This window comes from Danio aesculapii, chromosome 20 (assembly GCF_903798145.1).
Source record: "Danio aesculapii chromosome 20, fDanAes4.1, whole genome shotgun sequence".
In the NCBI taxonomy this organism is placed as follows: Eukaryota; Metazoa; Chordata; class Actinopteri; order Cypriniformes; family Danionidae; genus Danio; species Danio aesculapii.
The window spans coordinates 53,282,245-53,309,938 of record NC_079454.1 but is presented as its reverse complement, the minus strand read 5'-3'; the positions used below and the strand labels follow the sequence as shown (position 1 = coordinate 53,309,938).

Here is a 27,694-nt window from a genome sequence, read left to right as displayed (position 1 = left end):
AGAAATGTCTAGTAACATAAATAGGCTATTACATTTGTGTAAGAAAATCAATTATAGAAAGTAATCTAGACTATATAATCTTAATTATACTGAATAGTGTGCATGTTTATATAAATACATAAATATTTATTTATATATTATATATATATATACATAAGTATAAGTATCTGTATACTTTGTACTTGTAATAAAGTTGTAATGATAATAAAGTTGAATCTAATCTAATATATATATATATATATACACACACACTCAATTTAATAACCTTGTCATATATCTTATTAGAAATCTTGATGCGATTTAAATTTCTTATTATAAATAATAAAGCATATTTGCAAATCGCTACTCTATTCTAGTTGGTGGCAGTAATTTAAACCACAATAAAATAATAAAACTAAATAAAGAAAGAAGAAAAAGAAGATTCAAGGGCTTCGGTATTTAGTTTATAATTTAATGATTAAAAAATTAGAAATATTTATTATATAATAACACATGAATCAGCTTAATCAGACATGCATTAACCCCCTGGTGGCGTATGGGTTAGTTTGACCACAAACTTATGCACTAAATATGCTCTTTTCAAAATAAAAGTCACTATCAACACCATTATGCATGCAGTATATTGGTGCTGATCGTGACTTTTATTTTGAAAAGTTACTATTTAGTGGATAAATTTGTGGTAAATATGAGCCAGGGTAAAGAAGAACCATATAGCCAGAATAAAGATGTAAAACCATTCCGATTGTGTTTGTTTGACTCAAAAAAAGTCATTTCTACTGAATATGACTTGAGGGTGAGTAAATAATGTGGTGGTTTTTATTTCAGGGTGAACTATCCAAGCTCGGTCCTAAGGGGCCGGTGTCCTGCATATTTTACCTCCAACAACCCCAATTAAACACACCTGAAGCAGCTACACAAGATCTCACTAGGTAAACTAGAAACTTCCAGGCAGGTGTGTTGAAAGAAGTTGGAGCTAAACTATACAGGATACCGGAGTTAGGACACCCCTGTTTTAATTGCAGCTTTATCTCTCCTGTAGGATGATTCAGTTCTTCTTCTGCTTGTTTCCGAGTTCTCGAGCTCTTTCTGAAGCCGCCTCCACGGCTCCAATCGCAGCCGCTCTGAATCCTCCTTTCTCCAGCGCGTGGATGCCGTGAATGGTGGTCCCTCCAGGAGTGCAAACCTCAGCCTTCAGCTCCGCCGGCAGCTTCCCGGAGTCCCGCAGTAACACTCCAGCACCCTGAACACACACACACCTAAATTTGTGTTTTAAACTACACGTGAAAATTATATTACAAATTAAATAAAAATGTTTAAATGAAGCTACAGAATGTTTTTTGGGGGGAAAACAAAGCAAAAATGACAAATAATAATAATAAAAAAAAAATCAGAGTTTTAAAATGTATTTTTACTCCAACAACGATTAACAAAAATTCTAAAACGAGCACATAAAAGGATAAATAAATAGAAAGAAATTAAAAATAAATAAATAAATCACCTTTAAACTGCAGGGATAAGATTAAAAACAATCTAATAAATAAGTAGAAATGACATTCAAGCAAAAAACTGCAAATGACGCTAAATAAAATGTTAAAATCTGCTGCTGCATTTAGTTTTACCTGCTCAGGTAAACTTCTCTGCTAAACTGTTCTGGCTATTAAATGCAGAGATTATGAAACACCCACCAGTATTGTCTGTGCTGCAATGCGTCGAGCCAGAGCACTGGGCATCCCCATCTTAACAGCACCATCCGCCAGCGCCTCCGCGAACACATACACCTGTGAGAAACACACACACACACACAGCTGGAAAACCACTACACAAATCAAAAATCTCCAAAACCACACCACAAACACTGAAAACTCGTGAAACAGCATCTGAAATCTCTGCATGTAGATGGCCTGAGCAAATAAAAACACTCCTAACATCAGAAGGTACCTCATGGCAGACATTTTATGTGTCAAACTCAAACTAATATGGCATAAAACATTAGAGAATAAAGCAGTGTTTCTATCAATGAGTTAAAGAGAACAAATCATCACTTCCTGATGAACTGGAGCAGATATCAGTCAGAGAAGTGGAGTTTAGTGCACTGTGGTGTTTGTTCTCCTTTAATAAATGAGCTGCGCCTCAGAAGATGAAGACGAAATGCAATGAACGCGGTGGATTTTGGAGGCGTGAGACGCTCTTTGGGAGCGCAGACAGATGTTCAAGACAGTTCTGGAGGGAATAATAGTATTATTTTTATATTCCTTCTGGAGGTGATCACATCATTGTACTTCCCTAAGATGATGTGCAAGACAATCGCAGCTTTTGCTAAATAGTAAATGTAATTTTATGCATTTATTTATTTATTGTTCAGATCTACTTCACATTACAACTAACAGCAGAGATGCATCTTGCATGGCTGCTTCAAAACCTTTACAAATCTTTTGTTTTGAATCAATATTTATAGTATATGTAGAGGTAGTAAAGTTAAATTACCACTCCAGCATAGACGAATTAGCGGTTTGTAAACATTCAGGATGCGCGCGCAGCGAGGTTGCAAAAATAATAAATAAAAATCAGAGAGCGCGAGCATTTACAGCGAGGGAATGACATCCGATGCGGTTCAGAGTTTGTTGTTGTATTAGAGATAAGTTATATTGATGACATATGATATATATTATTTACATAATGCTTTCAGCGTATTATAACAGCTCGTCACCCAGTGATAAGCACGGTTATTCAGCAAAATTAACGTTAAAGTGAGCGGCGTTCGTCTGATAGGTCCATTTGCAAAAGCACCCTCCCATTGGATATTGGATAAGACTAAATGATCAAGCATCCAGCCCCAAATATACAATCTCACTGAAGCTGCAAGTGATTTTACAAGAGACCTGTGCAGGAAACAATGCTCCATGATGACCAGATTCAAAACTTTGTAGTGCTAAAAACCGAGATTCTGCCTAGCCAAAGACAAGGAAAGAAGATGAAGCTGTACAAGGCCTGGGTAATCATCAACAACCAAAACAACTGCATTCTGACAGTGAACTGCACCTGTACGGCAGGGTATGTGAACGTACATGTTTACATTTCAGTTTCAGCATTCAGTGTCGGCAGTTTAATTTACCATATTGACTGTTTATGCTGAAATCATTTCTGCAATCAACAACAAGTAATGTGTCTGATTCAGCATAGCGTCAACTTACATGATATAACATGAGAACTGCAGAGTCCAGCATTCTTAATTAGGTCCTCACTCCATTCAGCTCCCTTTTAGCCAAATACATCTGCGGTTGGCATTAAAGCAGTGTGGTGTACGGTAAGAGTAAAGATTTCTATTTTTGGACATCCTACCGCACAACACCACATGTTTGCTATTGCAACCGGTCTCTTTTTGCAACTGGGAAGCCGTGTGACATCATGTGTGACGTAGGTTGGTAATTCCTCCTTAGGTTTAAAATAGCTCTTATGTTGAATAAGAATGAATATATTCAATATATGAATGAATATTAGTTTATATTAGCTAATAGTCTCTTGTTGGCCTGTTTAGCAGAGTGCACAATGAAACAAACAACATTTAAGCCTTGAAAATATATAAAACTACGCACATTATTGCAGACAACTAATATTCATATTGTTTCTTGCACAATATTGTTGTGTGTGTATATATGAATATTGTATGTAAAAGTACTTGCATAGTCCATCTTAGGTTATGTGCATAGTAAGTGTTTATAATATATATATATAGATAGATTACCGCTCCAGTATGTTAGTTATGTATAGGTTTAATATAGCTCTTAGGTCCAGTGCTGTCTTTATATTTATGATCATGTTACTACATTTCGTTCCGCTATATGTGCACACATGTAGTGAAATGACAATAAAGCTCAACTCGATTTGACTTTAATGATGATAGATAAGCTAAGTGTATTTATTAGTTATACTTTCAATGTAAAGTATGCAATATGTTTGAAAAAGTCACTTCTAATGCACGCTTTGTCTGATTTCTTGTTGCATTTACACCATTTTGACCAGCAGGTGTCTCCAGCATGTGCTGTTTCGAAAAGCTTTGTTTCTCCCACCCCCACTTTTCAGTGTGTATTTGGGAGTCATTTCGAACACAGATAATGTACTCACGAATGCGACGCCACTGCCACTCAGGCCCACATGGGCGTCGATCCAGGATTCTGGTCCAAACTCCACTAATCCACAGGGGCCGAGGAGCGTCTTCAGGAGCGTCTCCTCCTGCTGTCCCGCATGCGAACCGCAGGACAGGAGCAGCGCACCCTCCAGGAGCATACAAGGAAGATTCGGCATTATCCGGATCACACGCGTCCCTGCAGGCAACAGCTGGAAAACACAGAAATACAGACAACAATGTAGTATAGTTATACTAGTATACTGTACCCTACAGTATTGGGTTATTTGTTTATAGTACCTTAGCCGTTGTGTTACCATAGCCATTCTAAAACAGAACACAGCCATACAATTATAGTCGCTGTTACCGTAGCAACTATAAAACAAAATACAACCATACAATTATAGTCGCTGTGTTACCGTAACAACTATAGAACAGAACACAGCCATACAATTATAGTCACTGTGTTACCGTAGCAACTATAAAACAAAATACAGACATACAATTGTAGTCGCTGTGTTGCCGTAGCAACTATAGAACAGAACACAGCTATACAATTATAGTCGCTATGTCATCGTAGCAACTATAGAACGGAACACAGCCATACAATTATAGTCCCTGTTTTACTGTAGCAACTATAGAACGGAACACAGCCATACAATTATAGTCGCTATGTCATCGTAGCAACTATAGAACGGAACACAGCCATACAATTATAGTCGCTGTTTTACTGTAGCAACTATAGAACGGAACACAGCCATACAATTATAGTCGCTGTTTTACTGTAGCAACTATAGAACGGAACACAGCCATACAATTATAGTCGCTGTGTTACCATAGCAACTAATGAATGGAACACAGCCATACAACTACAGTCGCTGTGTTGCCATAACAACTATAGAACGGAACACAGCCATACAATTATAGTTGCTGTTTTACCGTAGCAACTACAGAACGGAACACAGCCATACAACTACAGTCACTGTGCTGCCGTAGCAACTATAGAACGGAACACAGCCATACAATTATAGCTGCTGTGTTGCCGTAGCAACTATAGAACGGAACACAGCCATAGAACTATAGTCGCTGTGTTGTTGTAGCAACTATAGAACAGAACAGAGCCATTGAACTATAGTCGCTGTGTTGCCGTAGCAACTATAGAATGGAACAAAGCCACACAATTATAGTTGCTGTGTTACCGTAGCAACTATAGAACGGAACACAGCCATAGAACAATAGTTGCTGTGTTGTTGTAGCAACTATGGAATGGAACAGTCATACAACTATAGTCGCTGTGTTGCCGTAGCAACTATAGAAAGGAACACAGCCATTCAACTAGTCACTGCGTTACCGTAGCAACTATAGAGCGGAATACAGCCATACAATTAGTTGCTGTTATTATAGCAACTATAGAAAAAAAATACAATAAACTGTGATTATGTGAGAAATGTTGAAGGTGTCAAATCATTTTGATTTCACTGTATGAATTCAAACAAAACAATGAAATTTAAGGATAACGATAAATTTCCATAAAACTTTAAAAATTGTATGTAAATCGTCACCTCCTCGAGTGTTGCTATAGTGATTCCGGCAGCCATGGAAACGATGATGTGTTCTTTGGTGACGTTCTGGGAGATTTCATTTAGGACTTGTGGAATGATGTGTGGTTTGACAGCCAGAAAGATCAAATGAGAGGCTTGGACAACCTCGTGATTGGAGTGAGTGACTGAAACACCTTTCTCCTGTAAGAGCATCAACACAAACCTGTCACAATACTGCAGAAATAAGGATACATCTGTCATCTTTCTACTCAAGATCTCATAAACTATAAATGTTCTCAACTTTATAAAAAATTTTTTTAATCTGGTATGCTCTTCTTTCAACTTACAAAAATACAAAAAAAAAAAAAAAAAAAAAAAAAAACTTTACAAAAAATGTAAATATTTGTATAATTATTTAATCTTTATTACTTCCTATTTTTTAAGTAATGTCAAATTCAATATAATTTGCTGTGAATCACTTATCACTTGACTACTTTTATATTTACCACTTATCATATATATATTTACATTAATCACTTATCTTACTTTTATATATTTCAGTAAGTGCGACTAAGTCAGACTAAATGTGTTTTTATTTTTTCATTACTATATCTCTCACACTAAATTAATATTTCCTCCATATTTTGACATTCTGTTGTCACAAATGTTATTTGAAAAATTTAACTAGACATTTTAATATGCTTTCTATGTATATAAAATTGAATGCAGATACTAAGGAGTCATCCCACCATATAAATAAATAAATAAATAAATAAATAAATAAATAAATAAATAAATATATATATATATATATATATATATATATGTATATGTATGTATGTATGTATGTATGCATGCATGTATGTGTGTATGTATATATAGCCCTGTCTGTAGAACCTCTCTGATACACTCGCTGAAGGCCTATCCATGGTTCACAGCTGCACTGTATCACCCCAATCAGCAGCCCTTTAAAGGTGCTGTATGTCAGTTTTTGACTCTTCTTAAGCATAAAAACACCATAATATGTTTGCAGATATTTCAGAAATATACTGAGTGAACATTCTTGTTTATCTGAAAAACAATGCTGAAGTCAAATATTCTGCTTTGAACATGTGCATTACGTGCTGGAACGGCTGCCTTTGTTTTGGTCATTTAACCGGCCCACTGCCAGTTTAGCCAATTATATTTCAGCACTCGTGTTGCCTTGGTGGAAAACAGTGTATTGCGTTCATTCAGTCTTGAAGGCTCTTAAAGCATTTGTCTGTGACTGAAATGTGACCTCTGGTGGACAGTAGCAGACTCCGAAATGAGACGCAGATTCAGAATTCCACATGAGGTTATTAATTAGCAAATAATATAACTATTAGCAGCGTGAACATTAGGTGAGCAGGTTACATTGTAGCCCCGTGTTCTAACAACACGCTACATGATGAGATACACAGTGATAATCAGGCAATTTGCACCAGACGAAACACGACAGAAATGTAAACACAGCCATTCAGAAGTAAATAATAGTGCACTCACTGCACTCCAGCCAAATGGAAACGTTTATAATCTAATGAATACATATTAAACCTCTTTAACATGATTAAATGTAGATGCTGAATCACTGATATGTGTTGGTTTGCACCGAGTCGCAGCTCTAAAGCTCAATCTCAAACGGTTTATTTTATTTTCAGGATCTGAGGTGAACTATCTGCTGCTGCTTTCAGTATATGGCAATAAATGTCATGTAAAATGGCATTCAGACTCACATTATGAGCATTTAACACAGAAAACTGACAATGATGAGCTCAGGTACACCTCATGTGCTTTATTCAGTTTTTCAGCTGTCAGAAATTGAAGCCGTTTCTAAATTATTAATTCGAGGTGTTGGTTAGGACCAAAACTCCTTTTATTGTATATAAAATATTCCTTTTATCGCGTACCGTTGCTTTTATATAGAACACAGTTTAAATCAGCCTTGTTGGTGGTCAATCTGGCAACCTGCGCTTGCATTTGTTTTGATCCAGGAATGCAATACCAGGTTCAACCACTGGGTGTTAAACTTGCATACTGCACCATTAAGTAACGCGTCTTCAGAGTAGTAGCGTGCTTTTGGACTTATCATGTGGTGTAGTGACTGTGTGCAAATGTGAGTTATGTTTTCTTGTAGAGTTTATTTATGCAGCTTTTTTACTGATTCATTATGTTCAATCTGTCTCTATGCATTTATGATTAAAAACCAGTCCGATCCCATGTGGAAAGATTCATGTACTGGCATTGGTGAATAAAACCCAACGAAAAGGATTTTGCCTTAAGTGTTTTGACTGACACTCCATTATGATAATCCCCCTGTGAGTCAGCATTATCCTATTAATCTTTTACAACATTTCTTTACGTGTTTTTGGAAAAGCATAATTAAAATGTTCATAAGGTGACAGGTCTTACCTTAAAGCGAGGAAGGTTGTTCATGGATGGTGCACTAATAATTATATTACCTGGTGGAACCTTTCCTACAACATAACAAATACAAGCAAAAATGTCAATAAACCCACACAAATCACACACTAAAGTCATATTATATTTAATTGCACATTTGTGTTGAAAACATTTGAATATTGCAACACCTCTCCTTGAATTGGTATCACTGAGGAGGTTCTACAGAAATTTGGCTGACTGAATATGCACTCTCTTGAAACAAATTATATCAAGTGTAAACTTTTTATTTTACCCACGTACAGGGGCGTCGCTAGACCCAATTCACTGCCCCAGTAAAAATCTCCAGTGCCCCAGTAAATGCATTGAGATATGATTTACTTCATATGCAAGTGTATTTATTAAGAGTGGTAATTCCGAAATAAAGACGTTATTCTCTATGTGCAACCGAACCAACGCTGGTGAAAGCAATGTAATAGCAATGTAATCAAAAAGCAAACTGACACATCTCCGGCGTGTGCGCAGAGAACCCGCGCGCCTCTGGCACGCGCTGCTCTTCTGCCGGTGCGAGTCCCGGTAGTTAACATGTGCGCCAAAAAAGCAGGCTACCTGCTTGTTACGCGCCGCTCATGCGTTGTAAAACCAGCGTAACAGCCTTTTGTTTTCCAAATCGACAAAACTAAAGTTTAAACAATATGATGGTGATCTTACTAAGGACGCCTCATGATAGATTTATTTTGTATGAAGCAAAAAGGAGGGATGAGGAGTCAGGGAGGTAAAGACTTAATAAACTTAATTAGCTGCCATGTGTCAAGTCTACAACAGATAATTCTATAACACATCTTTTTTTGTATTTTATTGAATTGTCTATAGAATTTCATTCAAATGAAATTAATATTTATGCAAAAGTAATTTCTTAAATGATCTTAGCATCACTCCAGTTGTCTTAACATTGTTTTCCAGTTACATTTAAGATTATTTAGAAGAATAATTGTATAATAAGAAGAATACTTTCATTTATAATAAATATATATACGTGCCCCATTAGAGCTTTATGTCTAGCAACGGCCCTGCCCATGTATATGGTTCTCATCAAATAAACAACAAAACATCAATCAAAACAAAAACAAACAAGGCATTTTAAAGTCAGAAACTAAATAGTCTTTAAACAAAAAACAAAGTTTACTGTTTACATATTATATATATATATATATATATTCCCAGTACTGGGTTGAAGCTGGAAGGGCATCCACTATTTAAAACATATGCTGGATAAGTTGGTGGTTCATTCCACTGTGGCGACCTCTGATGAATAAAGGGACTAAGCCGAAAAAAAAATGAATGAATGAATATAAGTAAATATAAATAATGAATATCTAATGAAACACAAACACAAGACTGAACACACACACACACACACACGCACGCACGCACGCACGCACGCACGCACGCGCACGCACACACACCTAGAGCAGCAACTGCCTTTATTTTGTAAAAAATAATTTTTAGACTTCTATTTTGAATTTGGTGGTTATATTTTAATATTTATGTATTTCAACATTAAAAAAAATATATATTTTTTTATAGGAAAAACAACTGCATACTACATTATTTATTGCAGTTCACTGTAGTTAATATTACAGCATGCTGCAGCATTCATTAACAAAGTGTTATAAATACTATGTAGCCTACAGTATAACACAACATGGTTTAAAAACACTATAGCATACACTATAATCTACTATAGTCTGTTTTTTTCTCTGGATGACATTATATTAAACACACTTTGTAAACAGAACTGTGGATTATTGACCTTATTCTTCAATGCGGAAGTGCGCTCGTTTTAGAACTTCCGATTCAGCCGCCTATGGGAGAAATGACTAGGAATAATAAACGGCAGAAAACGGTTGAACTACTTACTCTACAAACAAGTGTTTGCATGACAATACAGACAAAATAGAATAATATATTAAGAAAATATCAGTTTGCAACATCAAGCAGCAAACCGAGCTGTTTTTAACGTCTAAAAATGAATGAAAGTGAATGAGACCGGAAGTCTCGAGCCAAAATAATTCAAATAGCTGCGCCCTCTCGTACGCGGAGAATAATGCACAGGTATTTAATGCAAAGTTGTTCACTGCATTGTTCATACAACTATATTAGTATAAACAAATGACCAGTATATTATACTACAATACACCACAGCTAAATGTGGTAAAAACTAAAGAATACTACAGTATTTATTATTACAGTTCACTATGGTTAATACTAGGGATGCTCCAATCAGGATTTTTGCAGCCGATAGCGAGTACCGATTCTAATACTTTAGGTTTTATAATGCATTAAGCACATGTTCCCTCTAAGAATGAACCTTAAGTGGAGATCTCACCTTACCTAAGAGAATAATTGAAGGATGCTGCATATAATCCCTTAAACACGTCTCTTATAACCATTTAGGTGTGAACATGTCATGAAAATAATAGAGAAAACAGCTATAACCATTGTAAGAAAAATCACTAACAAAGCAATTTGGAAACATTGCAAATGAAGGAAGAATTCAACACGTCTCAGAAGAAAAATGTTTGGAGCGCATATTTGACGCATACATATTTGTTTGTTGCAAACAGCATATTAAAAAAAGGCATCTTATTAAATATTCAAGTTTTAAAATATATTTTAACCATGTTTTTTTATATCATTAAGATTTTCAGCCAGGTTTTAGTCAACTTGCAATATTGCCAAAAACACAGAACGCATCTTCCTCTGTATAAAGCCATAAACAAACACCTGTGATCAGTTCATGAGATCGGCGAGCAGCGATCAAGCCATAAAATGTGATTATCGGCCGATACTGATCTGCGGCCGATCGATCGGAGCATCCCTAGTTAATACAGTATGCTGCAGCATTCAAGTGTTGTAAATACTGTGATGTTAATAGTCTTTATAAGTTACAGTATAATGCACTTTACTGTAGTATGGTTCAATAACACTATATTATTATAAACTACTGTTAGATTTTCCCCTTTGAATGCATTTGACATGATATTAAACACACTTTATAAACAGAACTGTGGGATTTAATGCAGGTATTTAACGCAAAGTTGTTCACCTGTTGCTTTGATAACACAACTATCATTATAGTAACATAAACAAATGACCCAGTATTTTATAATACAACACAACAGAGCTTACTGTAGTAAAATCTAAAGTAGACTACAGCATTTATTATTACATTAAGCTACAGTATGTTGCAGCATTCATTAATTCAGGTGGCAAAGAATTCTGGCCCAGATTTGGCATAAAGATGGCACAGTAGGCATTCATCTGGCAGTGGTATACAGCATGTGGGCCAAACATGGCCCGGGTTTGGCAGAGGTGGCAACGTCTTTAAGGCGGCACACAAGATTTGGGCCAAATGTAGTATTTACCATAACCAGATGTTAAAAATTTGTAAGTGTGGCCCACGTAAGTGTGGCCTGTCTTGACCCACATTTAAAATACATTAAAATAATTTTTGAGTAAAGACAGAAATTCTACCAATCAGGTCGCTTTGCGAGAAAGCACACCAATTGTGTGCCCAAAGCGCAATGCTTCATGGGTTTATCAATTTTATTTCAGTCGGAACACATCAACTATTAGGCCCAGTTATGAGTTATTTACTTGGCTGTGACTTGACCCAGATATGGTCCATGTTTTCAATTCAATTCAATTTTATTTATAAAGCACTTTAAAACAACACAGTCGACTAAAGTGCTGATGTTTGGCCCTTGTCTGGAAGCCAGACTTGGTCCAGTCGTGTCCCGTAATTCACTGCAACAAGTGGGCCAAGTAAAACCTGATTGTGTGGGCCAGAGCTGGCCCAGAGAAATGTTGTTATGTGGGAAAGTGCTGTAAATACTATAATGCACTGTACTGTAGTATGGTTCGAAAACACGTAGGCGGCTATCATCATAAATTAAACTCATGTTATATATTTTTTTTCTTCTGAATGTACTTGACATTATATTAAAGACACTTTATAAACAGAATTGTTTACATAAATGCAGTTATTAAAGGTATTTATTTGTTGACCTGTGGCGATGATTCCCTGCGCGACGCCAAACGCCATGTTTCCTGCTCCGATGAATCCGATCTGAATCTGAAACACATCCTGAATTGACAACAGACACTTTATTTCTTCACAATAATAACACTGAAGATGCTGCTGCTGACATCTGTTCACTAAACAACATTTAATCAGCAGACTGACGGTGTATCTGGTCATAATCCTACTCACGGGTGAATCGCTGGTTTTGTCTGAAGTGCCTGACAGACTCATGGTACATTAAGTAATGCTGCAGCTCCGCGCTGTTAACTTGATCCCTGTTTAATTTGTAAACTCTTCTCACATGGATGGCACTTTCTTCTGGACTTACAGTACACACACGAAACTATAGCATTTACACTGCTGACATCTGCTGGACTGGAGCAAAATATTGAACAATGATAACAACACGTTAATACAAAATTACAGCATACAAACTATTTTAGTTTATATATATATATATATGGCATTCCTATATATATATATATAAATATGGCATTCCTATATATATATATATAAATATGGCATTCCTATATATATATATATATATATAAATATGGCATTCCTATATATATATATAAATATGGCATTCCTATATATATATATATATATAAATATGGCATTCCTATATATATATATATATATAAATATGGCATTCCTATATATATATATATATATATATAAATATGGCATTCCTATATATATATAAATATGGCATTCCTATATATATATAAATATGGCAATATATAACTAAGATACAAATAATTTCATAGATCTACGTTAAAAAATTTACAAGCTTGGACAACTTTGGCTTTGTGTCTATTCACTCTGCTTCAATTTTAAATACTATAAAACTGTATTCTTTTAGTTTACATTTATGAATATGACACTTGGCCATTAAATATAAATATAAATACATATGAACGTTTAAATATGCATAAAAAGACTTAGCTGAATTCCCAGTCTTTAAAAGGAAAGATCTCCGAGATAAACGGGGGGTAAAATGTAACACATAGAGTTGTAAGGTATTTGCTCAGGGTTAACTGTGGCAAGCTTCCGAGCTTTTCGAAACAGTGTTGGCAGATGTCTTCCTGCCAATTATTGAAAAAGTTTGGCCAAATTTGGATGAAAAACACAGGAAAAAACATTTTTGTAGCATAAAAGTATTTTTTAATAGTCAATATTGTTTTATTTTGAAAAAATCTGTGAAAGTATGAATGTGAAATCTTACATTGTTGTGATCACCGTCTTCTAATCTAAAAGATGAAACCATTTTGAAAGATGTTAATAAAACACACAGTGACTGCCAGCCGGTTTGGAAGAAAACACAACACAGCGGGGTTAGTTGTAACAGGGTGTTACAATTAAGCCACACACTGTTGGACAGCAACTAAACTAACACAACACTTGTTGAATTTTGAGTGTAATGTTAAAAACTTTTTAAATAAAAATGTTTTTTAAAAGAAAATATTTTTTTATTAGACAAAAAAAAATATATTTTATGGCTAATACTACAAATAAAGGCTTTGTATAATAATAGATAATAATGGATAATAATAATGCAAATAAATTCAAATGTGTTTATCCAATAAATAAATAAATAAATAAATAAATAAATATAAATAAATAAATAAATAAATAAATAAATAAATAAATTAATTAATTAATTATTTAATTAATTAATTAACAGACTGTGCTATGTAGAATAAAAAATACATTGAGCTAAGTACTGAGGAAATATAGCTACTATTTAAAGTAAACTAAATTTAAATTAACAGTGTGAAATCTGCCTTTTTAAGCATGTGTTACAATTAACCCTCTGTCTGTATCATCTTGCCCCACAGGTGGGGTATATCAGCCTGATCTCACGAGAAAACGTAAGTATTTTACGTTTTGCCAGTTTAATGGCGAATTCGTACGAGTTCAGCCGTACAAAATTGTACGATTTTAAAAAGGAGGCGTGGCACCTAACCCCACCCCTAAACCCAACCGTCATTGGGGGATGAGCAAATCGTACGAAAATGTACGAATTACATCATACGAATTCATAGGAATTAGCCACTGAATCAAAAAGTTATGAATTGCCATGAGATTGTGTTGCGTATATAGTAAAATGTTTTACTCCTGGCACTTTTGGCAATACTGCACAGAACCCATAGATCCGGCGATCATATAACCAGTGCTCAGTTGTAGGAGAGGCTTGTGTGTTGCTGATAAAAAAAAACAAATGGTTTGTCTAACCCTGTTACTTTGTTCATTATTTGGCCAAAGAGTGTTACTTTGTGCCCCGCTCTCCCCTATTCTGCACTATTAGAATATTACAACTCCTCACTGGGCTCACTTAAAAACCTGTGGCAAAGAGATTTGGAGTATAATTTTAATGATGATCAGTGGGAGACTATATGCCAGAACACTCTCATTCCCCTTTCCAATAACAGAATAGTTTAACAAAATGATAAACGTATGCATATATCTGACCCCACTTCACTTGACAAATGTACCCCGATGTATCATCCAGGTGTCACAGATGTAAAACCCACTCAGGATCAATCATGCATGTTTTTTGGGAATGCAAAAAGCTCACATTTTTCTGGAAAGCAGTACAGGACTTTACAGACAAAGCTTTGCAAATTCCATTGGACAACACACCAACACTACACCTCTTTGGTGCAGAACTGAACAAGGCACTTGATCTTCTATAAAGCGACTCATTTCCTATCTAGCAAAACAATGCATTTGGCTCAACTGGAACCAATAAAGCAAGGCCTCCAACATTTGAGCTGCTCATACAACTCTTGAATGAAACAATGCTCTTGGAACAGGTCAGTGTATCTTTTGGTCATTGGGTTTTCATTTTAGAAACAGATATTGACAAGCCAAAAACGAGTCGTTTTTTGATTTTTCGTTTTAAAATTAAAAAACGAAAATTGAAATTCAAAGCAGTTTTTGATTTTCGTTTTTGAATTTTAAAACGAAAAATCAAAAAATCTAATTTCTTTTTCATGGTGAAAAAAAGAAAAACTAAATTAAAAAATGATTTGATTTTCATTGGTTTTTTTTTTTTTTTGAATAACAGAAAATAAAATCACCAGAAAACAAAAAGGGTCAGTGCATCTTATGGTCAATGGATTTTCATTTTAGAAACAGATATTGAAAAATGAAAAACGAGCTGTTTTTTTTTTTTGTTTGTTTGTTTAAAAATAAAAAAACGAAAATTGAAATTCAAAGCATTTTTGGATTTTTGTTTTTGAATTTTAAAACGAAAAATGAAAAAAACGACTCGTTTTTCGTTTTCATGATGAAAAACGGAAAAACAAAATTCAAAAATGATTTGATTTTCATTTTTTATTTTGATTAACAAAAACTAAAATCACCAGAAAACAAAAACGAATAAAGACTTGGTTTTTTTTATATATTTATATATTACATTGCTGAACAGTTTTCTGAAAATAAAGTTTATTGTTAAAATCACTACCACTTCAGGAGTGACAGTAACATTGGACATTCGTCTGGAATCATAGCTCATCTCTGTGTTTTATATATATATATATATATATATATATATATATATATATATATATATATATATATATATATACATATATATAATAGCAGTAGGCTTTTTTTTTATAATTTCAATTTATGTATTAAAAAAAATCTGCTGCTATATTTGCACATGGCTATATGAAATCATGCATAGACCCACACACAACTCATCTGCAAGCTTAGTGATAGTCAGTTTTTAGAAGACATCTGACATACCGCCCTCCGTAGTAAGCACTCTCACCGCTGAGCTCACAGGGCGCCGTAGTGACAGTAGTGAGCTCGTGGGTCGCGGGCCGTCGCAATTCGTTTTTGTTTTCTGGTGATTTTAGCTTTTGTTAATCAAAATAAAAAATGAAAATCAAATCATTTTTGAATTTCGTTTTTCCGTTTTTCACCATTTATTTTAAAACAAAAATCAAAAAACGACTCGTTTTTCATTTTTCAATATCTGTTTCTAAAATGAAAATCCAATGACCAAAAGATGCACTGACCGGACAATATGCATACTACTTAAGAAACAAAGGGGACAGTGTTGCCAACTCAGCAATTTTGTTGCTAGACTTAGCAGCTTTTCATCCTACCCTAGCACATTTTTATTTTAAAAAGCACCGAGCAACAAATTTAGCCATTTTTAACATTCATTTGGCTTCTGTTAGCAATTTTTAAAAAGTGACTCAAAAGAGCAGCGGCTGCACGCTTCACTCAGTAGAGTAAATTTCTGGCTCGGATTGTTTTTCATAACTGTTCATTTACTGACATTTGTTTACATGTATGATCGTTGGTCATTTAGGTAGCAATGAATTCCTAGCTAAACTGCATATAAACACTGAAAACTGAACTACACTGTTCCTATTTACTATAATCTTTCATGTGAAGCTGCTCTGACACAATCTACATTGTAAAAGCGCTAGAGAAATAAAGGTGAAGTGAATAGAACTTTCACAGACGTGTTAATTTCACAAGTTAAATGAGTCAGTACACTCTAAAAACAAACATGTTAAAAACATCACAACACAACATGTGGTATTTTCAGCACATGTCCTGTGCGTGCTCAGGGACTACACATGTTGAGTTAAGTTTAACACACAAAATGTGTCATAAACTGTAACACATTAATGTGCAGCATAAGTCGAAACACAGATGTGTTGTTTCGGTATGAATCTAACACAACTGTGTGTTACTATTCAGTTTTTATCACTTCATAAAAGCATTCATTAAATTGAACTCATATCTGTTACGCACGCCAAATAAAATGTCAGATATGCATGAAACAGTTCCCAACATACACATTTTCAAAATTATTCTCTAGTGAAAGAAAGAAATAACCATAGCACACTGTTTATGCATTCACCTGCATGTAAGGTGCTTGTCTTAACAAAATAAGCAATTGTCAAATCTAGTCAAAACACTTCGAACATAATATTTAATAATAATATTTAGGTAATATTCAGGTAATATATAAATAATAACATTTAGGTAATATATAAATAATAACATTTAGGTAATATTCAGGTAATATATAAATAATAATATTCAGGTAATATATAAATAATAACATTTAGGTAATATTCAGGTAATATATAAATAATAATATTTAGGTAATATTCAGGTAATATATAAATAATAACATTTAGGTAATATTCAGGTAATATATAAATAATAATATTTAGGTAATATTCAGGTAATATATAAATAATAATATTTAGGTAATTTTCAGGTAATATATAAATAATAATATTTAGGTAATATATACATAATAATATTCAGGTAATATATAAATAATAACATTTAGGTAATATTCAGGTAATATATAAATAATAATATTTAGGTAATATTCAGGTAATATATAAATAATAATATTTAGGTAATATATAAATAATAACATTTAGGTAATATTCAGGTAATATATAAATAATAATATTTAGGTAATATATAAATAATAACATTTAGGTAATATTCAGGTAATATATAAATAATAATATTCAGGTAATATATAAATAATAACATTTAGGTAATATTCAGGTAATATATAAATAATAATATTTAGGTAATATTCAGGTAATATATAAATAATAATATTTAGGTAATATTCAGGTAATATATAAATAATAATATTTAGGTAATATATAAATAATAACATTTAGGTAATATTCAGGTAATATATAAATAATAATATTTAGGTAATATTCAGGTAATATATAAATAATAATATTTAGGTAATATATAAATAATAACATTTAGGTAATATTCAGGTAATATATAAATAATAATATTTAGGTAATATTCAGGTAATATATAAATAATAATATTTAGGTAATATATAAATAATAACATTTAGGTAATATTCAGGTAATATATAAATAATAATATTTAGGTAATATATAAATAATAATATTTAGGTAATATTCAGGTAATATATAAATAATAATATTTAGGTAATATATAAATAATAACATTTAGGTAATATTCAGGTAATATATAAATAATAATATTCAGGTAATATATAAATAATAACATTTAGTTAATATTCAGGTAATATATAAATAATAATATTTAGGTAATATTCAGGTAATATATAAATAATAATATTTAGGTAATATTCAGGTAATATATAAATAATAATATTTAGGTAATATATAAATAATAACATTTAGGTAATATTCAGGTAATATATAAATAATAATATTTAGGTAATATTCAGGTAATATATAAATAATAATATTTAGGTAATATATAAATAATAACATTTAGGTAATATTCAGGTAATATATAAATAATAATATTCAGGTAATATATAAATAATAACATTTAGGTAATATTCAGGTAATATATAAATAATAATATTCAGGTAATATTCAGGTAATATATAAATAATAATATTCAGGTAATATATAAATAATAATATTTAGGTAATATTCAGGTAATATATAAATAATAATATTTAGGTAATTTTCAGGTAATATATAAATAATAATATTTAGGTAATATTCAGGTAATATATAAATAATAACATTTAGGTAATATTCAGGTAATATATAAATAATAATATTTAGGTAATATTCAGGTAATATATAAATAATAATATTTAGGTAATTTTCAGGTAATATATAAATAATAATATTTAGGTAATATTCAGGTAATATATAAATAATAATATTTAGGTAATATATAAATAATAATATTTAGGTAATATTCAGGTAATATATAAATGATAATATTCAGGTAATATATAAATAATAACATTTAGGTAATATTCAGGTAATATATAAATAATAACATTTAGGTAATATTCAGGTAATATATAAATAATAATATTCAGGTAATATATAAATAATAACATTTAGGTAATATTCAGGTAATATATAAATAATAACATTTAGGTAATATTCAGGTAATATATAAATAATAACATTTAGGTAATATTCAGGTAATATATAAATAATAATATTTAGGTAATATTCAGGTAATATATAAATAATAATATTCAGGTAATATATAAATAATAATATTCAGGTAATATATAAATAATAATATTTAGGTAATATTCAGGTAATATATAAATAATAATATTTAGGTAATATTCAGGTAATATATAAATAATAACATTTAGGTAATATATAAATAATAACATTTAGGTAATATTCAGGTAATATATAAATAATAACATTTAGGTAATATTCAGGTAATATATAAATAATAATATTCAGGTAATATATAAATAATAACATTTAGGTAATATTCAGGTAATATATAAATAATAATATTTAGGTAATATTCAGGTAATATATAAATAATAACATTTAGGTAATATTCAGGTAATATATAAATAATAATATTTAGGTAATATTCAGGTAATATATAAATAATAACATTTAGGTAATATTCAGGTAATATATAAATAATAACATTTAGGTAATATTCAGGTAATATATAAATAATAATATTCAGGTAATATTCAGGTAATATATAAATAATAATATTCAGGTAATATATAAATAATAACATTTAGGTAATATTCAGGTAATATATAAATAATAATATTTAGGTAATATTCAGGTAATATATAAATAATAACATTTAGGTAATATTCAGGTAATATATAAATAATAATATTCAGGTAATATATAAATAATAATATTTAGGTAATATTCAGGTAATATATAAATAATAACATTTAGGTAATATTCAGGTAATATATAAATAATAATATTTAGGTAATATTCAGGTAATATATAAATAATAATATTTAGGTAATTTTCAGGTAATATATAAATAATAATATTTAGGTAATATTCAGGTAATATATAAATAATAATATTTAGGTAATTTTCAGGTAATATATAAATAATAATATTTAGGTAATATTCAGGTAATATATACATAATAATATTTAGGTAATATTCAGGTAATATATAAATGATAATATTCAGGTAATATATAAATAATAACATTTAGGTAATATTCAGGTAATATATAAATAATAACATTTAGGTAATATTCAGGTAATATATAAATAATAATATTTAGGTAATATATAAATAATAATATTTAGGTAATATTCAGGTAATATATAAATAATAATATTCAGGTAATATATAAATAATAACATTTAGGTAATATTCAGGTAATATATAAATAATAACATTTAGGTAATATTCAGGTAATATATAAATAATAACATTTAGGTAATATTCAGGTAATATATAAATAATAATATTTAGGTAATATTCAGGTAATATATAAATAATAATATTCAGGTAATATATAAATAATAATATTCAGGTAATATATAAATAATAATATTTAGGTAATATTCAGGTAATATATAAATAATAATATTTAGGTAATATTCAGGTAATATATAAATAATAACATTTAGGTAATATATAAATAATAACATTTAGGTAATATTCAGGTAATATATAAATAATAACATTTAGGTAATATTCAGGTAATATATAAATAATAATATTCAGGTAATATATAAATAATAACATTTAGGTAATATTCAGGTAATATATAAATAATAATATTTAGGTAATATTCAGGTAATATATAAATAATAACATTTAGGTAATATTCAGGTAATATATAAATAATAACATTTAGGTAATATATAAATAATAACATTTAGGTAATATTCAGGTAATATATAAATAATAATATTCAGGTAATATATAAATAATAACATTTAGGTAATATTCAGGTAATATATAAATAATAATATTTAGGTAATATTCAGGTAATATATAAATAATAATATTTAGGTAATATTCAGGTAATATATAAATAATAATATTCAGGTAATATATAAATAATAATATTTAGGTAATATTCAGGTAATATATAAATAATAATATTCAGGTAATATATAAATAATAATATTTAGGTAATATTCAGGTAATATATAAATAATAACATTTAGGTAATATATAAATAATAACATTTAGGTAATATTCAGGTAATATATAAATAATAATATTTAGGTAATATTCAGGTAATATATAAATAATAACATTTAGGTAATATTCAGGTAATATATAAATAATAATATTCAGGTAATATATAAATAATAATATTTAGGTAATATTCAGGTAATATATAAATAATAATATTCAGGTAATATATAAATAATAACATTTAGGTAATATTCAGGTAATATATAAATAATAATATTTAGGTAATATTCAGGTAATATATAAATAATAATATTCAGGTAATATATAAATAATAACATTTAGGTAATATTCAGGTAATATATAAATAATAATATTCAGGTAATATATAAATAATAATATTTAGGTAATATTCAGGTAATATATAAATAATAACATTTAGGTAATATTCAGGTAATATATAAATAATAATATTTAGGTAATATTCAGGTAATATATAAATAATAATATTTAGGTAATTTTCAGGTAATATATAAATAATAATATTTAGGTAATATTCAGGTAATATATAAATAATAATATTTAGGTAATTTTCAGGTAATATATAAATAATAATATTTAGGTAATTTTCAGGTAATATATAAATAATAATATTTAGGTAATATATACATAATAATATTTAGGTAATATTCAGGTAATATATAAATAATAACATTTAGGTAATATATAAATAATAACATTTAGGTAATATTCAGGTAATATATAAATAATAATATTTAGGTAATATTCAGGTAATATATAAATAATAACATTTAGGTAATATTCAGGTAATATATAAATAATAATATTCAGGTAATATATAAATAATAATATTTAGGTAATATTCAGGTAATATATAAATAATAACATTTAGGTAATATTCAGGTAATATATAAATAATAATATTTAGGTAATATTCAGGTAATATATAAATAATAACATTTAGGTAATATATAAATAATAACATTTAGGTAATATTCAGGTAATATATAAATAATAATATTTAGGTAATATTCAGGTAATATATAAATAATAACATTTAGGTAATATTCAGGTAATATATAAATAATAATATTCAGGTAATATATAAATAATAATATTTAGGTAATATTCAGGTAATATATAAATAATAATATTCAGGTAATATATAAATAATAATATTTAGGTAATATTCAGGTAATATATAAATAATAATATTCAGGTAATATATAAATAATAACATTTAGGTAATATTCAGGTAATATATAAATAATAATATTCAGGTAATATATAAATAATAATATTTAGGTAATATTCAGGTAATATATAAATAATAACATTTAGGTAATATTCAGGTAATATATAAATAATAATATTTAGGTAATATTCAGGTAATATATAAATAATAACATTTAGGTAATATTCAGGTAATATATAAATAATAATATTTAGGTAATATTCAGGTAATATATAAATAATAATATTTAGGTAATTTTCAGGTAATATATAAATAATAATATTTAGGTAATTTTCAGGTAATATATAAATAATAATATTCAGGTAATATATACATAATAATATTTAGGTAATATTCAGGTAATATATAAATGATAATATTCAGGTAATATATAAATAATAACATTTAGGTAATATTCAGGTAATATATAAATAATAACATTTAGGTAATATTCAGGTAATATATAAATAATAATATTTAGGTAATATATAAATAATAATATTTAGGTAATATTCAGGTAATATATAAATAATAATATTCAGGTAATATATAAATAATAACATTTAGGTAATATTCAGGTAATATATAAATAATAATATTCAGGTAATATATACATAATAATATTTAGGTAATATTCAGGTAATATATAAATGATAATATTCAGGTAATATATAAATAATAACATTTAGGTAATATTCAGGTAATATATAAATAATAACATTTAGGTAATATTCAGGTAATATATAAATAATAATATTTAGGTAATATATAAATAATAACATTTAGGTAATATTCAGGTAATATATAAATAATAATATTCAGGTAATATATAAATAATAACATTTAGGTAATATTCAGGTAATATATAAATAATAATATTCAGGTAATATATAAATAATAATATTTAGGTAATATTCAGGTAATATATAAATAATAATATTTAGGTAATATTCAGGTAATATATAAATAATAATATTCAGGTAATATATAAATAATAATATTTAGGTAATATTCAGGTAATATATAAATAATAACATTTAGGTAATATTCAGGTAATATATAAATAATAATATTTAGGTAATATTCAGGTAATATATAAATAATAATATTTAGGTAATTTTCAGGTAATATATAAATAATAATATTTAGGTAATATTCAGGTAATATATACATAATAATATTTAGGTAATATTCAGGTAATATATAAATAATAATATTTAGGTAATATTCAGGTAATATATAAATAATAACATTTAGGTAATATTCAGGTAATATATAAATGATAATATTCAGGTAATATATAAATAATAACATTTAGGTAATATTCAGGTAATATATAAATAATAACATTTAGGTAATATTCAGGTAATATATAAATAATAATATTTAGGTAATATATAAATAATAATATTTAGGTAATATTCAGGTAATATATAAATAATAATATTCAGGTAATATATAAATAATAACATTTAGGTAATATTCAGGTAATATATAAATAATAACATTTAGGTAATATTCAGGTAATATATAAATAATAACATTTAGGTAATATTCAGGTAATATATAAATAATAATATTTAGGTAATATTCAGGTAATATATAAATAATAATATTCAGGTAATATATAAATAATAATATTCAGGTAATATATAAATAATAATATTTAGGTAATATTCAGGTAATATATAAATAATAATATTTAGGTAATATTCAGGTAATATATAAATAATAACATTTAGGTAATATTCAGGTAATATATAAATAATAACATTTAGGTAATATTCAGGTAATATATAAATAATAACATTTAGGTAATATTCAGGTAATATATAAATAATAATATTTAGGTAATATTCAGGTAATATATAAATAATAATATTCAGGTAATATATAAATAATAATATTTAGGTAATATTCAGGTAATATATAAATAATAATATTCAGGTAATATATAAATAATAATATTCAGGTAATATTCAGGTAATATATAAATAATAATATTCAGGTAATATATAAATAATAATATTTAGGTAATATTCAGGTAATATATAAATAATAACATTTAGTTAATATTCAGGTAATATATAAATAATAATATTTAGGTAATATTCAGGTAATATATAAATAATAATATTTAGGTAATATTCAGGTAATATATAAATAATAACATTTAGGTAATATTCAGGTAATATATAAATAATAATATTTAGGTAATATTCAGGTAATATATAAATAATAATATTCAGGTAATATATAAATAATAATATTTAGGTAATATTCAGGTAATATATAAATAATAATATTCAGGTAATATATAAATAATAATATTTAGGTAATATTCAGGTAATATATAAATAATAACATTTAGTTAATATTCAGGTAATATATAAATAATAATATTTAGGTAATATTCAGGTAATATATAAATAATAATATTTAGGTAATATTCACTTCCGCCTTTAGTGAAGTTTTTTTCCCTCTCCGCTGTCGCCACTGGCTTGCATGGTTCGGGATCTGTAGAGCTGCGCATCGTTGGATTTGCTCTTCAGTGTTTGGACTCTCAGTAGTGATTATTAAACCACACTGAACTGAGCTAAACTGAACTGAACTTAAACACTACAAACTGAACTACACTGTTCCTATTCACTATGACCCTTTATGTGAAGCTGCTTTGACACAATCTACATTGTATAAGCGCTATACAAATAAAGGGGAATTTAATTGAATTGAATTGAAGATGACTGGGACAAAGACAGGTCATATATATACTCAAAAAAGAAACAACAGAAGACATTTGGCATGGATACTGAAGAGTGCACAGCCAGAAGAATTTGAAAAGTCTGTCACAGCACAGGTTAAGCTTTCAACATCAAGTGGAAGAGCAAAAGAGTCATTCTTTGCCACAATTATGTACTGGGATCATGTCCTACAGAACCGATGTTGCTTGCAATATAATATATTTGAAATTTGTCAAGCTCCTGTACTCCTGCATTTACATCAGTGTCAGTGAACTCTTAAAAATCTGTGTCAAATTTCAATATTAAATCAAGAGATAGTTCGTGAGACAGTTCGGGTTTTGGCTGAGGCTATCAGATCTCCAACACTGCCAACTGTGAATAGTTTTCTCCATATTTCTTTTCCATCTATGAAGACAGTTGCAAGAACTCGGATTAAAACTGTTCGAGGGACTGTAATTTGTTCCTCGACTTCCATCATCTAAGTAAAAGAGAGAGATATCCATATATACACAGCACAATGAGAAAGCACACACACATGTAACTGTGTATGACAATAAAAAGTACATTTTAAATAGTCTGTGACTAGTCGGGTCGCACAAAATGGCGCGCAATGTTGATTACATTAAAGATCTTCATATTTTAGACATTGTTTATGAATTTGCTCACACTTCGGCGCCGTTTGGTGTCTGTAGAGCGTTATCTTTGGCTTTATATTAAATAACATTATGATAATAACGTAAATGTATAAATTGTGTCCGGTAACATTACCTCAAGTGTCAGAGACGCTTTAAAGTGACGCAGAGCCGGTAATGGACATATTTCAAATCATGTTTTTGCTGAGATGGCCAGTCAGTTTGAGAAAACATGCATTATTTTGTGTACTACATAAAGATCTAGTTTAGAGTTACGATTACGCAATGACATCATCACGCAAAGTAATATGTTAATAAGCCAATAGAATCTGGATGCAGCCTTTATGATGCACGCTGAGATTGCATCACTCAGGATGCAATGTCAGACACAATGCACTCAAATGGAGCGAGTGGAGAGGGGTCTGGATGCAGACCTGGTGCAGTGCAATCTGATCTGCATCCAATGCTTTTTTTTTTTTAAATGTTTTTTTAAGATTTTATTTTTGGCCTTTATTATATATAGTTATAGTTATATATATATAGATGGGACAGTATTTCAGACAGGAAGTAATGTGGGAGAGAGAGGGGGGGGGTAGGGATGGGAAATGTCCTCAAGCCGGGAATCGAACTCGGGACGCCCTGAAGTGCTACTGCGCCATATGTCAGCGCACTAACCACTAGGCTATTGCGCCGACGCATACAATGCTTTTTAATGTGCTCACCTAACCCCACCCCTAACCCTACCTGTCACAGTGAGGTCACTCACTCCATTGAGTGCATTGTGTCTGACATTGCATCGCTGAGTGATGCAATCTCAGCGTGCATCATAAAGGCTGCATCCAGATACTATTGAGCGAGTGACGTCAACGTGAGGGGTAGGGTTAGGGGTGGGGTTAGGTGAGCCCATTAAAAGGCATTGGATGCAGCTCAGATTGCATCTGCACCAGGTCTGCATCTATTGTGCATTTGGAGGTTATGTTTTAATATAATATAATATAATGCACGGCGCCTCAGAGCGTGGAGACATAACCAGCTTACGCTTGTCAAATACTACGTGACTATGTCACTGATATGCAAATTAGTGTGTGATGTCATCTGGCAACATTTGGCTACTTTTGGGGCAGGCTTTAGCTAGTTTTCATTGGAAAAGGTTGGCAACACTGAAAGGGGATGTCTTTCAGAAAATATGGATGTCTTTAATGAGCTTCTGATGCCTCAGATTTATTTTCATCATAAGTGTGACTTTTAATCAATCACAGAAGAACTTTATTTGTTTATTTAGATTTTTTTATTCTGTTTATCTCTCAGGGATTTTTCTCTCAGGGATTTTTGCTAACTCACTTAAAACTGCAGTTGTTAAACCCCTCTTGAAGAAGAGCAACCTGGATAATACCCTATTGGCCCATCTCAAATCTCCCTTTCATTGGCAAAATCATTGAAGAAGTTGTTTTTAACCAGGTTAACAAGTTCTTAAACTTCAAGGGGTGTTTAGACAATTATCAATCTGGTTTCAGACCACATCACAGTACAGAGAGCGCCCTTATAAAGATAATCAATGACATCCGCCTAAATACAGATTCAGGCAAACTAACAGTGCTGGTACTGCTCGATCTCAGTGCCGCATTTGACACTGTCGATCACAGCATATTTCTGGATAGGCTGGAAAACTGGGTTGGGCTGTCAAATGGTTCAGATCTTACCTTGAAGGAAGAGGTTACTATGTCAGTATAGGTGACCATAGGTCGAGGTGGACACCCATGACATGTGGAGTCCCACAAGGCTCGATTCTGGCACCACTCCTGTTCAACCTTTATATGCTCCCTCTGAGCCAAATAATGAGAAAGAACCAAATCTCCTACCACAGCTATGCTGATGACACTCTGATCTACCTAGCCTTACTGCCTAATGACTACAGCCCCATTGACACCCTCTGCCAATGCATTGATGAAATGAACAAT

General features: G+C 29.7%; 1 protein-coding gene across 2 annotated transcripts; it reads right to left on the bottom strand.

Moving 5' to 3' along the window:
- Window positions 1-255: 255 nt before the first annotated feature.
- pycr3 (pyrroline-5-carboxylate reductase 3) lies at window positions 256-12,523 on the bottom strand. Of its 2 annotated transcripts, none has more exons than XM_056445402.1 (7): window positions 12,359-12,523; window positions 12,154-12,220; window positions 8,095-8,159; window positions 5,686-5,865; window positions 4,123-4,335; window positions 1,686-1,778; window positions 256-1,240 (listed from the first exon to the last, which is right to left on the bottom strand). In XM_056445402.1, the coding sequence occupies exons 1-7, from the start codon at window positions 12,398-12,400 to the stop codon at window positions 1,046-1,048; spliced, it is 855 nt and encodes a 284-aa protein (XP_056301377.1). In that variant the 5' UTR covers window positions 12,401-12,523; the 3' UTR covers window positions 256-1,045. The 2 variants fall into 2 exon arrangements, with proteins under 2 accessions (XP_056301377.1, XP_056301376.1); XM_056445401.1 differs by having other exon boundaries at window positions 12,154-12,232; window positions 12,359-12,522.
- Window positions 12,524-27,694: the final 15,171 nt, after the last annotated feature.